Source organism: Salmo trutta, chromosome 20 (genome assembly GCF_901001165.1).
Source record: "Salmo trutta chromosome 20, fSalTru1.1, whole genome shotgun sequence".
Taxonomy (NCBI): domain Eukaryota; kingdom Metazoa; phylum Chordata; class Actinopteri; order Salmoniformes; family Salmonidae; genus Salmo; species Salmo trutta.
In genome coordinates, this window is record NC_042976.1 from 5,481,332 (window position 1) to 5,499,673 (window position 18,342).

The following is an 18,342-nucleotide window of genomic DNA, read 5'->3' on the forward strand; positions in this document are numbered from 1 at the left end:
GTTTTTCTATGTTTCCTATTTCTATGTTTTAGTTCTAGTTTTCGATTTCTATGTTTTTTGGGGGGATGATCTCCAATTAGAGGCAGCTGGTCCTCATTGTCTCATATTGGAGATCATACTTAAGTAGGGTTTTTTTCCATCTGTGTTTGTGGGTAGTTATTTTCTGTTTAAGTCTATGTACCTGACAGAACTGTGTGCTTTCGTTTTTTCTCTTTGTTATTTTGCTTCAGTGTTTTGAGTTATAATAAAATAAAATCATGAGCAATCAACACGCTGCGCTTTGGTCCCCTCTCTACGACAGCCGTTACATATTCAGATAGCAGCCGATAAGACAGCTAACGATTAGCGGGCCGCAGATGGGCGTTCAGGTTACGTCGCGATGGAGGGGCCAGTTGGATAACTCCCTCGGGCAGATAACGTCGGTAGTCCAGTCATGAAGGCCCGATGGGGCTCCGCATCGGCAGTAAAACGGGTCCGGATAGGTGATTATAGCCCAGGAGTGGCTGATGGAACTCTTCAGCTGGCTAGCTCTGAAATAATTGAGGTTAGCTCCGGGACCGACGTTAGCCAATAGACGCTAGCTGCAAGCTCCAGGTGTAAATGTCCAGAGCCTGCGGTAGAAATCCGGGGATATGGAGAGAAAATAGGTCCGGTATGCTCTGGTCTGAGTCGCACTGTAGAAAACTGGCGATAGCTGATGACCGCCAACCGTGGCTAGCTGAACTCGAACTTTAGCCAGTGAACTGGCCAACCTCTGGCCAGCTTCTGCTGTGGATTTCAGATTTGAGGTAAATAATACATTTTTTTTATTTATTGTTGAGGCGGGTTGCAGGAGAGTGTTTTGAGGTTGAGTTTTAGAAAAAAATATATAAAAAAATATGCGAAGAAAAGATGTAAATATATATATATACACACAGGACACAACAAGACGAGGACAGAGGACATCTGACTGCTATGCCATCTTGGAATGATGAAGTAATTTACTAAATGTATTTTGTTTTCGGTAAATTGTCTGCTTTTTGTGCTTTGGATTTAGTTTACATAAGCCTATGTAACAATAAATGTCAATGTTATACAATTCCAAAGTAGTTGTCTTTTGTTTCATATTAGTTCACTGTTTACTGTTGTAAGTTTCATCCTCGTTACTTTGCAGAGGCCACTAAACTGTCACGGCCATTGGAGAGGCCACTAAACTGTCACGGCCATTGGAGAGGCCACTAAACTGTCACGGCCATTGGAGAGGCCACTAAACTGTCACGGCCATTGGAGAGTCCACTAAACTGTCACGGCCATTGGAGAGTCCACTAAACTGTCACGGCCATTGGAGAGGCCACTAAACTGTCACGGCCATTGGAGAGGCCACTAAACTGTCACGGCCATTGGAGAGGCCACTAAACTGTCACGGCCATTGGAGAGGCCACTAAACTGTCACGGCCATTGGAGAGGCCACTAAACTGTCACGGCCATTGGAGAGGCCACTAAACTGTCACGGCCATTGGAGAGGCCACTAAACTGTCACGGCCATTGGAGAGGCCACTAAACTGTCACGGCCATTGGAGAGGCCACTAAACTGTCACGACCATTGGAGAGGCCACTAAACTGTCACGGCCATTGGAGAGGCCACTAAACTCTCACGGCCATTGGAGAGGCCACTAAACTCTCATGGACATTGCTTATTTGTATGCATTGTGTGTGTGCTTCACACCTACTATGTGAGTCACTGTACAGATGAAGTCCAGGCTTGGTGTTTTTACTTTACAGTGATGTTGTTTTGTAAACTTAGTCAACTGTAATTCTGTGTGTCTTACAACAATATATCCCTTTATTTGATTCACTAAGGAGTGAAGGATGCAGAGGATTTGGATGATGACATTTGGGAGCCACCCCTCCCCAACAAGCTGCTTTCTGTGAAATGGAAGGACACTAGGGAAGTAACCATGCTCACCACACAGCATAAGGCATTCAATAACAACCATGTCTCAAGGAGGGTGAAAAAGGAAGAATGTCCCCATTCCTGTTTCTGTGAAGGACTTACAATGCCAGCATGGGGGTGTGTCAACCTATCTGATGCTCTGATAGGCTACTACCAGGCTACTACCAGGTCTTCCACAAGACCAGGAAGTGGTATAAGACTTTTTTTTAACCCTTTTGTGGACATTGCTACAGTAAATACTTTCATTCTCCACAAGCAAATGGCCAAAACAAAAGGTCAAACCTCTCTCTCCCAGTTGGCCTTCGGATAGCAGCTGGTGTGGGAAATGGCTGAATTGGGGTCCCAAAGCAACCTCACAACCATCACAAGACCCCCCACTCAAGGTGAGTGCCACTATCCAACACACATGCCAAAAGACAAAAAGAAAGAACTGCAAGCATTTCACTAAACACAGACAGGAGAAAAGGGTGCAATGCCAGATCTTCTGTCCGAAATGCCAGTTCTCTTTTTGTTTCCTGTCAGAGAGAGAGACTGTTTCAAAGACTAACACAACATGCACAAGCTACAGTGAAATCTAATCATCTACACCTGGGATGTAAAACAAACACGAACGCCATTTTGTAAATAATTCAGCTTATGTCTATTTTTGCACTTTTTTTAGTGAAGGACACATGTGTAACCAAGTTTGTGTTTGATAAGACATGTTGATATATTCTTTAATGTATATCTGTTGTTTTTATATTGTTTTTGTGAACAGTTAATTTGTATATACATTGGATATGCCTAGGCTAAACGTTAAAGCACTTTGGAGAGGTTGAAAAACCATTTGGATATCCCTTGTATGTCCCTTGACACCACCACAATGTTTGAGAGAAGTTGGTGTTGTAGAAATGTAGTTTTCATAGTGAACAATAACTTTTGGGCACATCAAGTGTGCAAAAACAGTGCAATTACCACATTCAGACATTTTTGATAGGTTGAAGGGGCACATGAATGTACCCTGGATACCCCATAACACCACCACAGTTTGAGTGAGGTTCTGCCCCTGAACACTGTTCCCTGGTAGGCCATCGTTGTAAATAAGAATTTGTTCTTAATGTAACTGTATTGCTTCCGTTCCTCTCCTCGCCCCTACCACCACCTAGGCTCGAACCAGGGACCATCTGCACGCACAGACAACTGCCTCCCCACGAAGAATCGTTACCCATCGCGCCACAAAAGCCGCGGCCCTCGCAGAGCAAGGTGGAACAACTACTTCAAGGTCTCAGAGTGAGTGACGTCACCGATTGAAACGCTATTAGCGCGCACCCTGCTAACTAGCTAGCCTTTTCACATCGGTAACATTATCTGACTTGCCTAGTTAAATAAAGGTTAAATAAAATAAAAATATGGTAGAAATTGTGTTTTTATACTGAACAAATAGCATTTAGGGATTGCAGATATGTAATAGTACTGGAATTATCACATTTACAGGACATCTGCCACTTTGGAGAGGTTTAGGGACACTTGGAAACGTCTCGTGACCACACCTGACACCACTTACTAAAACATGTCATTTTTGTGTTGTTGGGTCTATCAATCCCATTTTTATCCAAAGCTGTTTGTAAATAAAGATATATTTGTCTCTCACCATTTCTCTTCTGAGCCAGCTTGTTCATGAGGTAGGACTTGCCGGTGCGATACAGCCCGACCACCGCCACAACTACGACTTTCTGTTTCAGTCCCTTCAGGTAGTCGATGGCCTCTGGTTCTACGCGAAGCTCTCCGTCAGCGTTGTTAACGAGGCACATTGGGGAGTCCATGGTCAAGTGGCTTCACAAGATCGCTTCAAAGTAAATGGTTGATACAAGTTAATCATCATTAATACTTATTTAACCTCTATGATGCTACTCCTTCTTGTGTCAATAGCAAAATACAACACATTTTGACATCATAAACCATTTTACTTTCAATAATGATATATAACAATAATAATAGTAAATAGTTTGACAGCAACTAAAGACAAAATTCTAATGCAGGGATCTCCTGCTCCAGTAGTGACTGGTTCTTTAGGCTTGGATATTAATCCAGCACTAACATGCCTGATTCAAAATATCAAGGTACAGGTTTGATACAGGTTTGTTAGTGCTGTTGGTGTGTGTCATGAGAACATGAGAACAATACTACAGACAAATCAGGGTAGGGAATGCAGCTGATAGAGAAACTCTGAAGAATACAGATCACGAAGGAACGCCTGGGGCAAAATAAAATTATTAACGTCTTCATAAATCTACAACAATCAGAGTTGTTCAGTTTGGTATCTTTAGTACAAGCAATAGGAAAGTGGTCGCTGAGATCATTTGTAAAGACGCCACTGGCCAAGTACTTATGGAGACAATTTGTCAGGATTAGGTCAACCAGCGAAGAGTTTGAATATCTGTGGGTTTGGAAATCAGAACTCATGTTAAAGTCAGGCTTGATACTCACATATACTCGTAGCTTCGCTGACAGTCAAGGATCCTTGCAAACCAATTTGGCAAAATAACCAAGCAGCAGGCTATTTAAAGGCTGCAGACACTGAAAGTGAAAGTGACCCGTCTGGTGAAACTCATTCATTACCTAAGTACTACAAGAATGCAGTTTAACAGGAACTACCTCCGATTCCCAGTTGCTTTTATTCATGAGTGCCAATGGAACTGTACAATGTACTAAAGTACAATGCCTTCTAACAACAAGGGCTTATCAAGAAAAACCTTGATAAGCCCTTGGATAAGGACTAATTCGAGGCAAAAAGGAGTTGGAGCACTAAACAACAAAGACCGAGATTAATTTCTTATTTGTTCAGTTTGAATCCATTGTTAGTGTCAAGAGAGGAGAGGTGAATAGTCTATATGTCACGACCGTGGAGAGACGGACCAAGGCGCAGCGTGATTGGAGTTCCACATCTTTATTAAGTGAAACAAACAAACAAACAAACAAACAAACAAACAAACAAACAAACAAACAAACAAACAAACAAACAACAACAACAACAACAACAACAACAACAACAACAACAACAACAACAACAACAACAACAACAACAACAACAACAACAACAACAACCGTGCAGCACTGCGGTGCTACATGCACTCTCTCAAAAACAATATCCCACAAAGCAGGTGGGAACAGGGAACCCTTAAGTATGATCCCCAATTAGAGACAACGAACATCAGCTGCCTTTAATTGAGAACCATACCAAGATCACCAACATAGAAATATATAACTTAGAACACCCCCTAGTCACGCCCTGACCTACTACACCATAGAGAACCAAGTGCTCTCTATGGTCAGGGCTTGACACTATAGGGCGAGTAAGACTAGAATATAGACAGTAAAGAAAAATACCTTCTGTGGTTATATCCATGGGGCGGGACGATTTAGGGTTATGAAATGTGGTCTATTTGTAGGGCGGATGGGTGGCGGTCTGTTTGAATAAATAGAAAATAATCCATAAAAAATCCATAAATGAATCATCATTGTTGTGTAATTTATATCTATAGATTTTATCCTTCATTACTTTTATCTATCTGGCATTAGTGTTTAAGCCTAAACTTTAGGGCCTAATTTTACGCACATCAAATGGCCTACACGAAAATCCTTTTGTGAATGGTTGATACAAGTTAATCCTCATTAATACTTAAATATTTGTCACGTCCTGACCAGTAAAGGGGTTATTTGTTATTATAGTTTGGTCAGGACGTGGCAGGAGGTATTTGTTTTATATGGTTTTGAATGTGTGTTTATGTAGAGGGGCGTTTGATTTATGTTTCCGGGGTTTTTGGTTTAGTTCTATATTGTATGGTTCTATGTCTGTTTCTAGGGTGTTTATTTCTATGTTTAGTAAATGAGATTGGGGCCTTCAATTGGAAGCAGCTGGTTATTGTTGCCTCTGATTGAAGGTCCTATAATTAGGAGTATGTTTGGTTTTGGGTGTTGTGGGTAGTTGTTCTTAGCATAGCTGTGTGTTGCTTGCAAGACTGTTTGTTGACTGCAAGACTGTTTGTTGACCGGCTGTTCGTTTTCTTGTTTTTTTGGGGGGGTGAATAAAAATGAGCATTCACGTACCCGCTGCGCCTTGGTCCAATTCATACGACGGCCGTGACAATATTAAATATTTGAGAACTAAATATTAAATCCCCCAAATAAACCCTCACACATCTTTCTTGTGCCCATTGCAAAATACAAGGCCTGGTGTTCACTATCAAGGCCTGATGTTCACTATCAAGGCCTGGTGTTCACTATCGATGTCTGGTGTCCACTATCGAGGCCTGGTGTTCACTATCAAGGTTTGGTGTTCACTATCAAGGCCTGGTGTTCACTATCAAGGCCTGGTGTTCACTATCAAGGCCTGGTGTTCACTATCAAGGTCTGGTGTTCACTATCAAGGTCTTATCCTATTGGAGGCTTTCATTCCAACCAAGCACTAACACACTATTCAAATATTTAACGGACGACTGTACTTCCTGATTTGGCCTCGTTTTTCACCAATGCTCATTAACAAATACTAGCGGCCATGACTGAATACCCTGGCAGGTTCTGTTTTTTGTCCCTCCTGAGTCACCGTAGCATCATAGCCACTTCCTCAAAATAGTGACTTCCTCAAAATAATCTGAATAATTCTAAGATACATTAAGAAATCTGTAATTAATTTATACTTTTTTTGCCGCTGAAATCTTAGTCGCACAATTTTACATCTAGCTAAGATGTTGGGTGCAGTATTTATCAAGTAAAAACATTTGCATGGAAAACTAGTCAGTGCACTGCATACAGTCTATGGAGTCAGGAAAGTCTGGCAGCACGCTCAGGACTGCTTTCTGAGAACAATAACATGCAATTGTTTTTAAAGAGGCACATTGGGAAACCCATGATCAAATGATCACTTCAAAGCAGCTAATGGTAGATACCAATTAATCATCATTGATTCTTGAATTAAATTCCCATGATAATGCATTCCACTCTCTTGTGCCTAGAGACAAAATGTATGAACATATTTTATTCTAACCCAGCATTGACACGATATTAAAATATTTAAGGTCCAGACTTAAGACCATTATTAATGTATTATTTGAAACAGGCGTGTTAGTGCAGATGTGGAACAAAGACTTGGAGATACCTAGGAAAAATAGGGCAGAATTCATACTTGAGATGCATACGCACAGCAATTGTTATTGATGGGAGTTTGCCATGATAGATTGAATTGAAATAAGTTTAGCCTGCAGATCTAAAGTTAGGATTCAGCCCATTGGTTCCCTGAAATGCTGTGTGGATCCCAGATACTCACGTAGACGCGTATTTTCTTTGCCAGATACAGCCAAGGATCCCCTGCAAATCAATCTCTAAATGGCAAACACTACACAGCAGGCTACTGAAAGTGAAAGTAGCCTCCAAGACCATGTTGTCATAAGCTCAAATGTTTTTTGTCACATGCTTTGTAGACAACGCTGGGTCAACTGTGTGCAGCCCTATGGGGCTCCCAATCACGGCCAGTTGTGATACAGCTTGGAATCTCTGTGCTAAAGGTGTCACTACAGACCCTGGTTTGATTCCAAGCTGTATCCAATATCCAATGATAGGGGGTGGCGCGAAATACAAACTCCTCTAAAATCCGAAAACTTCCATTTTTCAAACATGACTATTTTACATGAGCATTTTAAAGACAAGACTCTCGTTAATCTAACCACACTGTCCGATTTCAAAAAGGCTTTACAGCGAAAGCAAAACATTAGATTATGTCAGCAGAGTACCCAGCCAGAAATAATCAGACACCCATTTTTTCAAGCTAGCATATAATGTCACAAAAAACAAAACCACAGCTAAATGCAGCACTAACCTTTGATGATCTTCATCAGATGACAACCCTAGGACATTATGTTATACAATGCATGCATGTTTTGTTCAATCAAGTTCATATTTATATCAAAAACCAGCTTTTTTACATTAGCATGTGACGTTCAGAACTAGCATACCCCCCGCAAACTTCCGGTGAATTTACTAAATTACTCACGATAAACGTTCACAAAAAACATAACAATTATTTTAAGAATTATAGATACAGAACTCCTCAATGCACTCGATATGTCTGATTTTAAAATAGCTTTTCGGTGAAAGCACATTTTGCAATATTCTCAGTAGATAGCCCAGCATCACAGGGCTAGCTATTTAGACACCCAGCAAGTTTAGCCTTCACCAAACTCCGATTGACTATTAGAAAAGTTTGATTACCTTTGGTGTTCTTTGTCAGAATGCACTCCCAGGACTTCTACTTCAATAACAAATGTTGGTTTGGTCCAAAATAATCCATAGTTATATCCAAACAGCGGCGTTTTGTTAGTGCGTTCAAGACACTATCCGAAGTGTAAATAAGGGTCACGAGCATGGCGCATTTCGTGACAAAAGATTTCTAAATATTCCATTACCGTCCTTCGAAGCATGTCAACCGCTGTTTAAAATGAATTTTTATGCCACTTTTCTCGTAAAAAAGCGATAATATTCTGACCGGGAAAGCGTGTATACGTACAAAGAGAGAGAAAATAAAAGCATGCTATCCCCTCGTGCACGAGCCTAAGTCTCATAGTACTGTTACTGGCCACTATCCAAACGCGCTAATGTTTTTCAGCCAGAGCCTGCAAAGCCACGATTCAGCTTTTTGCCGCCTTCTGAGATCCCATGGGAGCCGTAGGAAGTGTCACGTAACAGCAGAGATCCCCTGTAATGGATAGAGATAATCAACATGGTCAAGAAATGGTCAGACAGGGTACTTCCTGTACAGAATCTTCTCAGGTTTCGGCCTGCCAAATGAGTTCTGTTATACTCACAGACACCATTCAAACAGTTGTAGAAACTTTGGAGTGTTTTCTATCCAAAGCTAATAATTATATGCATATTCTAGTTTCTGGGCAGGAGTAATAATCAGATTAAATCGGGTACTTTTTTTATCCGGCCGTGAAAATACTGCCCCCTAGCCATAACAGGTTAATGCAACCGCTGTGACAGATTTAAAAAAAGCTTCACGGGGAAAGCACACTTTGCAGTAATACGGCGCTCAGAAAACAACAGCAGGCAATACAGATACCCGCCATTTTGGAGTAATCTAAAATCATAAATAGCATTATAAATATTCACTTACCTTTGATGATCTTCATCAGAATGCACTCCCAGAAATCCCAGGTCCACAATAAATGTTGTTTTGTTCGATAAAGTCCATAATTTATGTCCAAATACCTCCTTGTTGTTAGCGCATTCAGTCCACTACTCCAAATGCAGGAAGCGCCGAAAATTTCACGACGAAAAGTAAAAAAAAGTTATATTTACGTTCGTAGAAACATGTCAAACGATGTATAGCATCAATCTTTAAGGCCTTTTTATCATGAAACTTCAATAATATTCCAACCGGACGATTCCAATGTCTTGAAAATGTAATGGAACACAGCTACCTCTCACGTCAATGCACGCCAATGAACTCATGTCCTTTCCTGAGTCAACAACTACCAACTTCCTTTGTTCGCTCTCTGTTCACCATAGAAGCCTCAAACAGCTTTCTAAAGACTGTTGACATCTAGTGGAAGCCTTACAAAGTGCAAAATGAACCCTAAGTCACTGTGTGTTAGATAGGCAATCACTTGAAAAAACTGCAAGCCTCAGATTTCCCACTTCCTGGTTGGATTTGTCTCAGGGTTTTGCCTGCCATATGAGTTCTGTTGTACTCACAGACATCATTCAAACAGTTTTAGAAACTTCAGAGTGTTTTCTATCCAAATCTACTAATAATATGCATATCCTACCTTCTGAGTCTGAGTAGCAGGCAGTTTAATTTGGGCACGCCTTTCATCCGGACGTCAAAATACTGCCTCCTACCCTAGAGAAGTTAAGAAGTAGCACCTCTTGGGAGCCAGCTTCAAGTTGTGTTTTGACAGACGAGAAAACACCATCTGGAGGCGTTCAAGTGCTAACTGCTCAGTAGGTGCAAAGACCGTTATGTCATCAAGACAGCACAGTAGGCTTGTGAAGTTCTCATCACCAAATATAGACATCATCATACGCATGAACGTTGAACTGTTCGATAGGCCCTGTGGTAACCTATTGTATTCATGGAGTCCAAACGGTTGTGAAAACGCAATATACTTCTTGTCCTCTTCGTGTAAAGGAACGTTATAGAAGCCTGACGTGAGATCCATTGTTGAGAAAAATGCATTTCCTCCGAGTGCAGCTAGGGCGTCGGCCTGGTGGGGCAAGGGATGGGCATCTTTTATTGTTCTGGCAGTGAGCCACCGGAAATCAGTGCAAATTCTGAGATCGTCATTTTTCCTCAACACCAGAACAAGCGCAGATGCATATTCTCTCATAGACTTGCGAATGATGCCTCTTTCTTCCATCTCATCCAGGGCAGTTCTCAGCTTCTCATAGTGGCTTGGAGATATCGGTAAGGCAGATGGAACGGCTTGTCATCGACAAGATTCATTCTGTGGACAAAGTCCTTTGCCTCACCACAATCCATTTTGTGCCTAGAAAAGTTTGACTCATGATTTTCAATGAGGTGCAGCATTCCAATGAGACTTCACAGGACTCCAAGTCTATATCCTGCAATCCAAGATCTCTCAGAACACTTGCCATCTCTTATTTTGTTCTTGATGGGATGTCAGAGCTCTGTGCACATTAGACTGGATACTGTCAACCCCCGGCAAGTCCTCTACTGCAATGCAAGGAGACACCTCAGCAATTTTTGTATTTCTCTTCAGAATTGATTATTTTGTTTGTAGGATTGGCTACTTTAAGTGGGATAGAATCATCTTCCCATAATGGAGTGATAACTCTCTGTCATGACGTTGGCCTGTGGGTAAGGTTTATGACCCCCCCATAAATACCTTGTTCCCTTCCCCTCTCTTCCTGACCCTACTGAAGGACTGTTGAATAGCCTTTGTTAAATATAGAGAGTCTGGGAACATCAAACAAATGGGGAAAAGGAACCATATTTTGGTAATAAAACCAGTTGGAAATATGCTTTGGAACTTAATGAGTATGGATGTCAGTTCGGTTGTCATCTGAGACATTATGACTGATGACAGGACGACATAAACTGTACCTGGGAAAGTATACACCCTCTAGTTATCAGAGTCACGTGGAATTGTTATGCAATTGAAATGTTTGACATTGAAATTGTTTGTTAGGAGATTAAATGTAATTTTAGCTTCCAAATGAGAGAATTGGGTTTTCATAAGGAAAGTGCCCAGCTTTATCAGTGGCCCGCCCCTGTGAAGAGACAGGGGTTATAAACGATGACACACCATTCTCCCCTCGCCACTATATAAGACAATGACACAATGTAACCGGGTTCCACTACGTGAGGTCTGCAGCCTCTGCGTTACAAGGACACACATGTCAAGTACAGAACTAAGCCAACCCCGGTGTGAGTTTTGGTTGTGAATGGTATGAACTTTGAACTTTTTCACTACAGAAGTGATACTTCCTAGGCGTTGAGTTAGCAGCGGCCGCTGTAGACGTGGGCTAGGAAAGGACGGACGACGGATCCAGTCTACCACAGACGAAGATACTTCAATGTATCCACTTTACCACCATTGACACTCTTGCGAGGACCGGAAGATCTGTTGGCCAACCCGACCAGCATCTACAACCAATCTACCGAAGCGCAGCTCAGAGTAAATAGTTATTGCATTTTCCTTTTCCAAATGGGCGGTAATTTAGAATGCATAATATTCTGTATTTACGATAGCATAGCTGCTGTTTCTTTGTTCCTAAGTCTTCCCGCTCTTTCATTCAAGCCCAACCCCCTTTCTTTGTGTAACAAGCCGCCATGTCGGCTCCATCCACCATGGACGTTTTCTGTATGACATCATTTGTATTCTGTGTATATGTAATTCTGTGTGATTAGTTAGGTATTTAGTAAATAAATAATTAAACCCAATTGTGTTTTGCTGATTCAACTTATTAGCCAGGGTTCGTGAAAATAACCAAGAATTTACAACTTTCATTGTGAGACTGAAAATAAAATGAGGATTAATATTGACGGCAATCGATGTAAAATATTAAAGTCTTTAAGAGTTTATTCGGAAGATAATGGCTCTATAAACACTCTTCCGTGGTGTCCCGACTTTCTAGTTAATTACATTTACATGATTAGCGAATCAGGTGATATTAATTACAGAGAAAGGATTTTCTAGAATAGCATGTCATATCACTTAATCCGGCATAGCCAAAGACACGACATCGTCCCTATCAGTATGTGTTTTGGTCTGGTCTTGGATTCAGTGAGTTCAACAATCACTGTACTACCTACTGATATGACTGCAGACACAGGTAACTTGTCCCAAACATGATGTTCACTCTGTGGCGGTAATGTCACCCTTTACTTGAGCTTGACCATACCTACCCTGTCTGGCACAGTTTGGACTCCACTTCTTTCCAATTCAGAAAGATGTAATATAAACTGACAGTGTTCATCACTTTGATTGCTATCGGGCATAGACATGAGTCTCGGATTCTTTCAGTAGCTTTATCAGCTTCTTGATGGCATTGCTGCCCAGTATCATCTCATCAACTTGGCCTGGCACGACATCCGTAAACTGCGACGTCAAGATCATACATTGCTTTAGGGGTAACCTGATGACTGCCACAGCAAACAATAACAACATCATCATCTGAAAACAAAATGCATGGTATTTTCAAATGGCAGGCATGTTACTAATCATTAAATTGCTACATTGCTACATTGGCTGGACATACTATAGAGCAAGTTAAAGTGTACAAATATTTGGGTGTGTGGGATGATGATAAGCTGAGCTCCACTGTGCATGTAGAGAACTTGATAAGGAAGCTCAAGCTGAGAATTGGTTTTTATTATCGGCATAAGGCTAGTTTTTCTTTGGAGGCCAGGAAGGAGCTGGTACGATGTACATTACTGGCGGTTTTAGATTTTAGTGATGTTATATATGTGCAGGCCTCAACCACTACCCTGAGAGCACTTGATTCAGTGTATCATGCAGCCGTCAGGTTCATTACAAATCAGAAACGTCATCATTGTGATCTCTACAGCGCTGGTGGCTGGTCGTCATTGACCAGGTCATGGTAGAAATAGTTTTAGTTACTTAGCGGTCTGTTCAAGCCCTAAATGACTTTGACCACAACCTATTCTCTCCTATTTATATCCATGTTATTTTTCTTTCTCTGATTATTGTACTCGGACTATTGGTTATTGCCCCTGTTTCTAGGTTTTTATAATTGTTCTCTTTTTGAGTATATTCTTACCTGCCTTCATGTACATATCTACCTCATTGTGAAAAACTGAGTTTAAATGTATTTGGCTAAGGTGTATGTAAACTTCTGACTTCAACTGTATCTACCTCAAATACCTTATTATTATTATCTATCCTGATGCCTAGTCACTTTAACCTGCCTTCATGTACAAGGGATCTTGTATATGAAACAGTAATTTCCGGGGTAGTTATGCCTCAGTATATGTAAGAGCTGTTACACTACGAGCGACAAGAAACCTCAAGAGAGAGAAAGTACAGAAAACATGTCTCCTAGACCAATTCTAGGTATATTGTGATTCACCTTCAATGAATGAAATCCCTGTCTCTGTCTCTCTCCCCCTTGGGGTATGTGTGAGGCCTAGTTGCATGGGTGGTGACAGGTTACTGTCACGCCCTGCCATGAGAGAGACGTTTTTCTCTGTTTAGTTAGGTCGGGGTGGGATATGGGGTGGGCATTCTCTGTATTTTATGTCTATGTTTTGGCCAGATATGGTTTCCAATCAGAGGCAGCTGTCTATCGTTGTCTCTGATTCGGAACCATACTAAGGCAGCCTTTTCCCACCTGTGTTTTGTGGGTAGTTATTTTCAGTTTTGTATTTCTGTTTAGTCTATGTACCTGAAAGAACTGTGCGCTGTCCTTTTTTCTCTTTGTTATTTTGTCTTTAGTGTTTTTGAGTTATAATACATTTCATCATGAACACTCAACACACTGCGCTTTTGGTCCCCTCTCTACGATAACAGTTACAAGCTGTGGGGTTACAAGCAGAGAGAACCCGAGGCCTTCTTTTCTAAGACATTAAAACATCTGTCTTTCCAGCAATTAAAAATATTTATACATTTTAAATATATATTATGTAGTAATGTGTGATAATAATATGTATGAGATATATATATATATATATGGTTTAGTAAAAAAAGAGGTATAGTTTAATATTGCATAGTAAACTTTTTTTAATAGTAATATGTTTAAATGTTGGTAGTAATATTTTTTTTTAAATAAAGGGTTTTAAAATGTAGTTTACCTTTAATGAAATATCTCTGTCTGTGAGTCTGTGGCGGTGTGAGCATGGGGGTGTGTGTGTGGCAGGGCGTTAGGTTACAAGCAGAGAAACTTACTGAAAACATTATTTTCTAAGACAAATACATTTAAAAACAGTATTTCCTACAATAAAATAATTATACATGTAAACATTTAATGGATATTAAAGTGTAGTATTGTATGATATTAATATGTATGATTTATATAAATGTTTAGTAAAAAAATAAAATTAAGGTAAGTGTTGAGTGCTCATGATGAAATTTATTATAACTCAAAAACACTAAAGACAAAATAACAAAGAGAAAAACGACAGCGCACAGGTACCTGAGTTTCATAAAAATAAGGTATAGTTTCATAATGCATAGTGCACTTTTTAATAAAAGTAATATGTAGACATTTCTGTATTAACATTTTAGAAAGGAAATAAAAGTTTTTCAAAAAGAAAAGTGTATTTACCTTCAATGAATGACAGCTCTTTCACGGGCTATGTCTCTGTGGGTGTGTCCAGGCTGCAGGGGGGAGGTGTCAGGTCTGTGGGTTTACATACAGAGAATCCTGATCAAGGAGCAAAAGGCCTTGTTTTATATGAATACAGTTAAAAAAAAGTATTTCCTTCAACAAAATAATTATAAATATAAACATGTATTATGTAGTATTGTTCAATAATAATGTGTAATATGCATGCATTTCAGTACTAAAGATTATAAAAGGAAATGTAATTTACATTGAATGAAATATCAGGCTCTTTCTGTCTCTGTCTCTCCCTCAAAGGTTGGTGGGGTGTGTGTGTGTCTGGGGGGGGGGGGGGGGGGGGGGTCCTGGCGTGTCCGAGGAGCTCATGACCTCTGTCACCCAAAAATATATTAATATATTAATAAATGTATCATTAGTCACTTTAAATAACACCACTTTAATAATGTCTACATTTCCTACATTACACACCTCATATGTATATACTGTTCTATAACATCTACTGCATCTTGCCTCAGCCACACGGCCATCGCTCATCCATATATTTATATGTACATATTCTTATTCATCCCTTTACATTTGTGTGTATAAGGTAGTTGTTGTGAATTTGTTAGATATTACTTGTTAGATATTACTGCACTGTCGGAACTAGAAGCACAAGCATTTCGCTACACTGACATTAACATCTACTAACCATGTGTATGTGACCAATACATTTGATTTGCATAGCAGCATGTAGCCTCATATGTTTATTTTACCATAATGTAGAACTCCTAAATGCTTCTAGAAATATAGCACTGTGCCTTGCGTGAAAGCCTGTTTTTCCAGATGACTGTGATCTCGCTCTCCATGGCCGATGTGAGCAAAACAGGTTTACAATCACAAGGCCGCCGGGCCAGATGGAAATACCAAGGCGGGTTCTCAAAACATGCTCAAACCAGTTTGCAAGTGTCTTCACAGACATTTTCAATCTCTTCTTGTCCCAGTCTGTAATCCCAACATGTTTCAAGCTGACCACCATTGTCCCTGTTCCAAAGAGCTCCATGTTAACCTGCCTAAATTACTATTGTCCTGTAGCACTCACATCTGTAATGATGAAGTGCTTTGAAAGGCTGGTCAGGACACACATCAACATCATCATCCCAGACAATCCTAGACCCACTCCAATTCACATACCACCCCAACAGATCCACAGATGATGCAATCTGAAATGCACTTCACACTGCCCTCTCCCACCTGGACAAGAAAAAAACGGAAAATGCTGTTCATGGACTACAGCTCAGCCTTCAACACGATAGTCCACTCCAAGCTCATCATCAAGCAATGAACCCTGGGACTGAACCTCTCTCTCCGCAACTGGATCCTGAACTTCCTGATAGGCCGGCTTCCAGGTGGTGAGGGTAGGCAACAACATCTCTCCTACGCTAACCCTCAACACCCTCAGGGGTGTGTGCTTAGTCCCCTCCTGTACTCCCCGTTCACCCACGACTGCATGGCCACTCATGAATCCAACACTATCATCAAGATTGCTGATGACACAGTGGTGGTCGGCCTGATCACCGAAGGAGGCTGAAAAGATTTGGTATGGGCCCTCAGATCCTCAAAACATTCTACAGCTGCACCATCGAGAGCATCTTGACTGACTTCATCACCGCTTGGCATGGCAAATGCACTGCCTTTGACCGCAAAGTGCTACAGAGTGTGGTGGCGGACAGACCAGTACATCACTGGGGCCGAGCTCCCTGCCATCCAGGACCTCTATATCAGGCGGTGTCAGAGAAAGACCAGAGAAATTGCCAAAAACTCCAGCCACCCATGTCATAGACCACCCATGTCATAGACATGTCATAGACTGTTCACTATGTACATATCTACCTCATACCTTATTATTATCTATCCTGATGCTTAGTCACTTTACCCTCCCTTCATGTACATATCTACCTCAAATACCTTATTATCTATCCTGATGCCTAGTCACTTTACCCTGCCTTCATGTACATATCTACCTCAAATACCTTATTATTATCTATCCTGATGTCTAGTCACTTAACCCTGCCTTCATGTACACATCTACCTCAAATACCTTATTATTATCTATCCTGATGCCTAGTCACTTTTCCCTGCCTTCATGTACATATCTACCTCAAATACCTCATTACTATCTATCCTGATACCTAGTCACTTTACCCTGCCTTCATGTACCTATCTACCTTTAAAACCTTATCTATCCTGATGCCTAGTCACTTTACCCTGTCTTCATTTACATATCTACCTCAAATACCTTATCTATCCTGATACCTAGTCACTTTACCCTGCCTTCATGTACACATCTACCTCAAATACCTTATCTATCCTGATGTCTAGTCACTTAACCCTGCCTTCATGTACATATCTACCTCAAATACCTTATTATTATCTATCCTGATGTCTAGTCACTTTACCCCGACTTCATGTACATATCTACCTCAAATACCTTATTATTATCTATCCTGATGCCTAGTCACTTTACCCTGACTTCATATACATACAGTGGGGGGAAAAAGTATTTGATCCCCTGCAGATTTTGTACTTTTGCCCACTTACAAAGAAATGATCAGTCTATAATTTTAATAGTAGGCTTATTTGAACAGTGAGCCAAAAAAACAAAAATCCAGAAAAACGCATGTCAAAAATGTTATACATTGATTTGCCTTTTAATGAGGGAAATAAGTATTTGACCCCTCTGCAAAACATGACTTAGTACTTGGTGGCAAAACCCTTGTTTGCAATCACAGAGGTCAGACGTTTCTTGTAGTTAGCCACCAGGTTTGCACACATCTCAGGAGGGATTTTGTCCCACTCCTCTTTGTAGATCTTCTCCAAGTCATTAAGGTTTCGAGTCTGACGTTTGGCAACTCGAACCTTCAGCTCCCTCCACAGATTTTCTATGGGATTAAGGTCTGGAGACTGGCTAGGCCACTCCAGGACCTTAATGTGCTTCTTCTTGAGCCACTCCTTTGTTGCCTTGGCCGTGTGTTTTGGGTCATTGTCATGCTGGGATACCCATCCACGACCCATTTTCAATGTCCTGGCTGAGGGAAGGAGGTTCTCATCCAAGATTTGACGGTACATGGCTCCATCCATTGTCCCTTTGATGCGATGAAGTTGTCCTGTCCCCTTTGCAGAAAAACACCCCCAAAGCATAATGTTTCCACCTCCATGTTTGATGGTGGAGATGGTGTTCTTGGGGTCATAGGCAGCATTCCTCCTCCTCCAAACACGGCAAGTTGAGTTGATGTCAAAGAGCTCCATTTTGGTCTCATCTGACCACAACACTTTCACCAGTTGTCCTCTGAGTCATTCAGATGTTCATTGGCAAACTTCAGACGGGCATGTATATGTATTCTTGAGCAGGGGTCACATTGCGGGCGCTGCAGGATTTCAGTCCTTCACGGCGTAGTGTGTTACCAATTGTTTTCTTGGTGACTATGGTCCCAGCTGCCTTGAGATCATTGACAAGATCCTCCCGTGTAGTTCTGGGCTGATTCCTCACCGTTCTCATGATCATTGCAACTCCACGAGGTGAGATCTTGCATGGAGCCCCAGGCCGAGGGATATTGACAGTTCTTTTG

At 41.0% G+C, this 18,342-nt stretch overlaps 1 protein-coding gene across 2 annotated transcripts in view; it reads right to left on the minus strand.

Moving 5' to 3' along the window:
* LOC115155455 (guanylate-binding protein 1) overlaps positions 1-18,342 on the minus strand; it is a 59,431-nt gene that overhangs the window by 16,122 nt on the left and 24,967 nt on the right. The window contains exons 1-2 of one of the 2 annotated variants that reach the window (XM_029702078.1): positions 4,400-4,501; positions 3,564-3,758 (exon numbers count right to left, since the gene is read on the minus strand). In XM_029702078.1, coding sequence (XP_029557938.1) covers positions 3,564-3,735 — 172 coding nt within the window. In that variant the 5' untranslated portion in view covers positions 3,736-3,758; positions 4,400-4,501. Of the gene's footprint in view, positions 1-3,563; positions 3,759-4,399; positions 4,502-18,342 lie in introns of those variants that run through there. The other variant, XM_029702079.1, reaches the window with a different exon arrangement.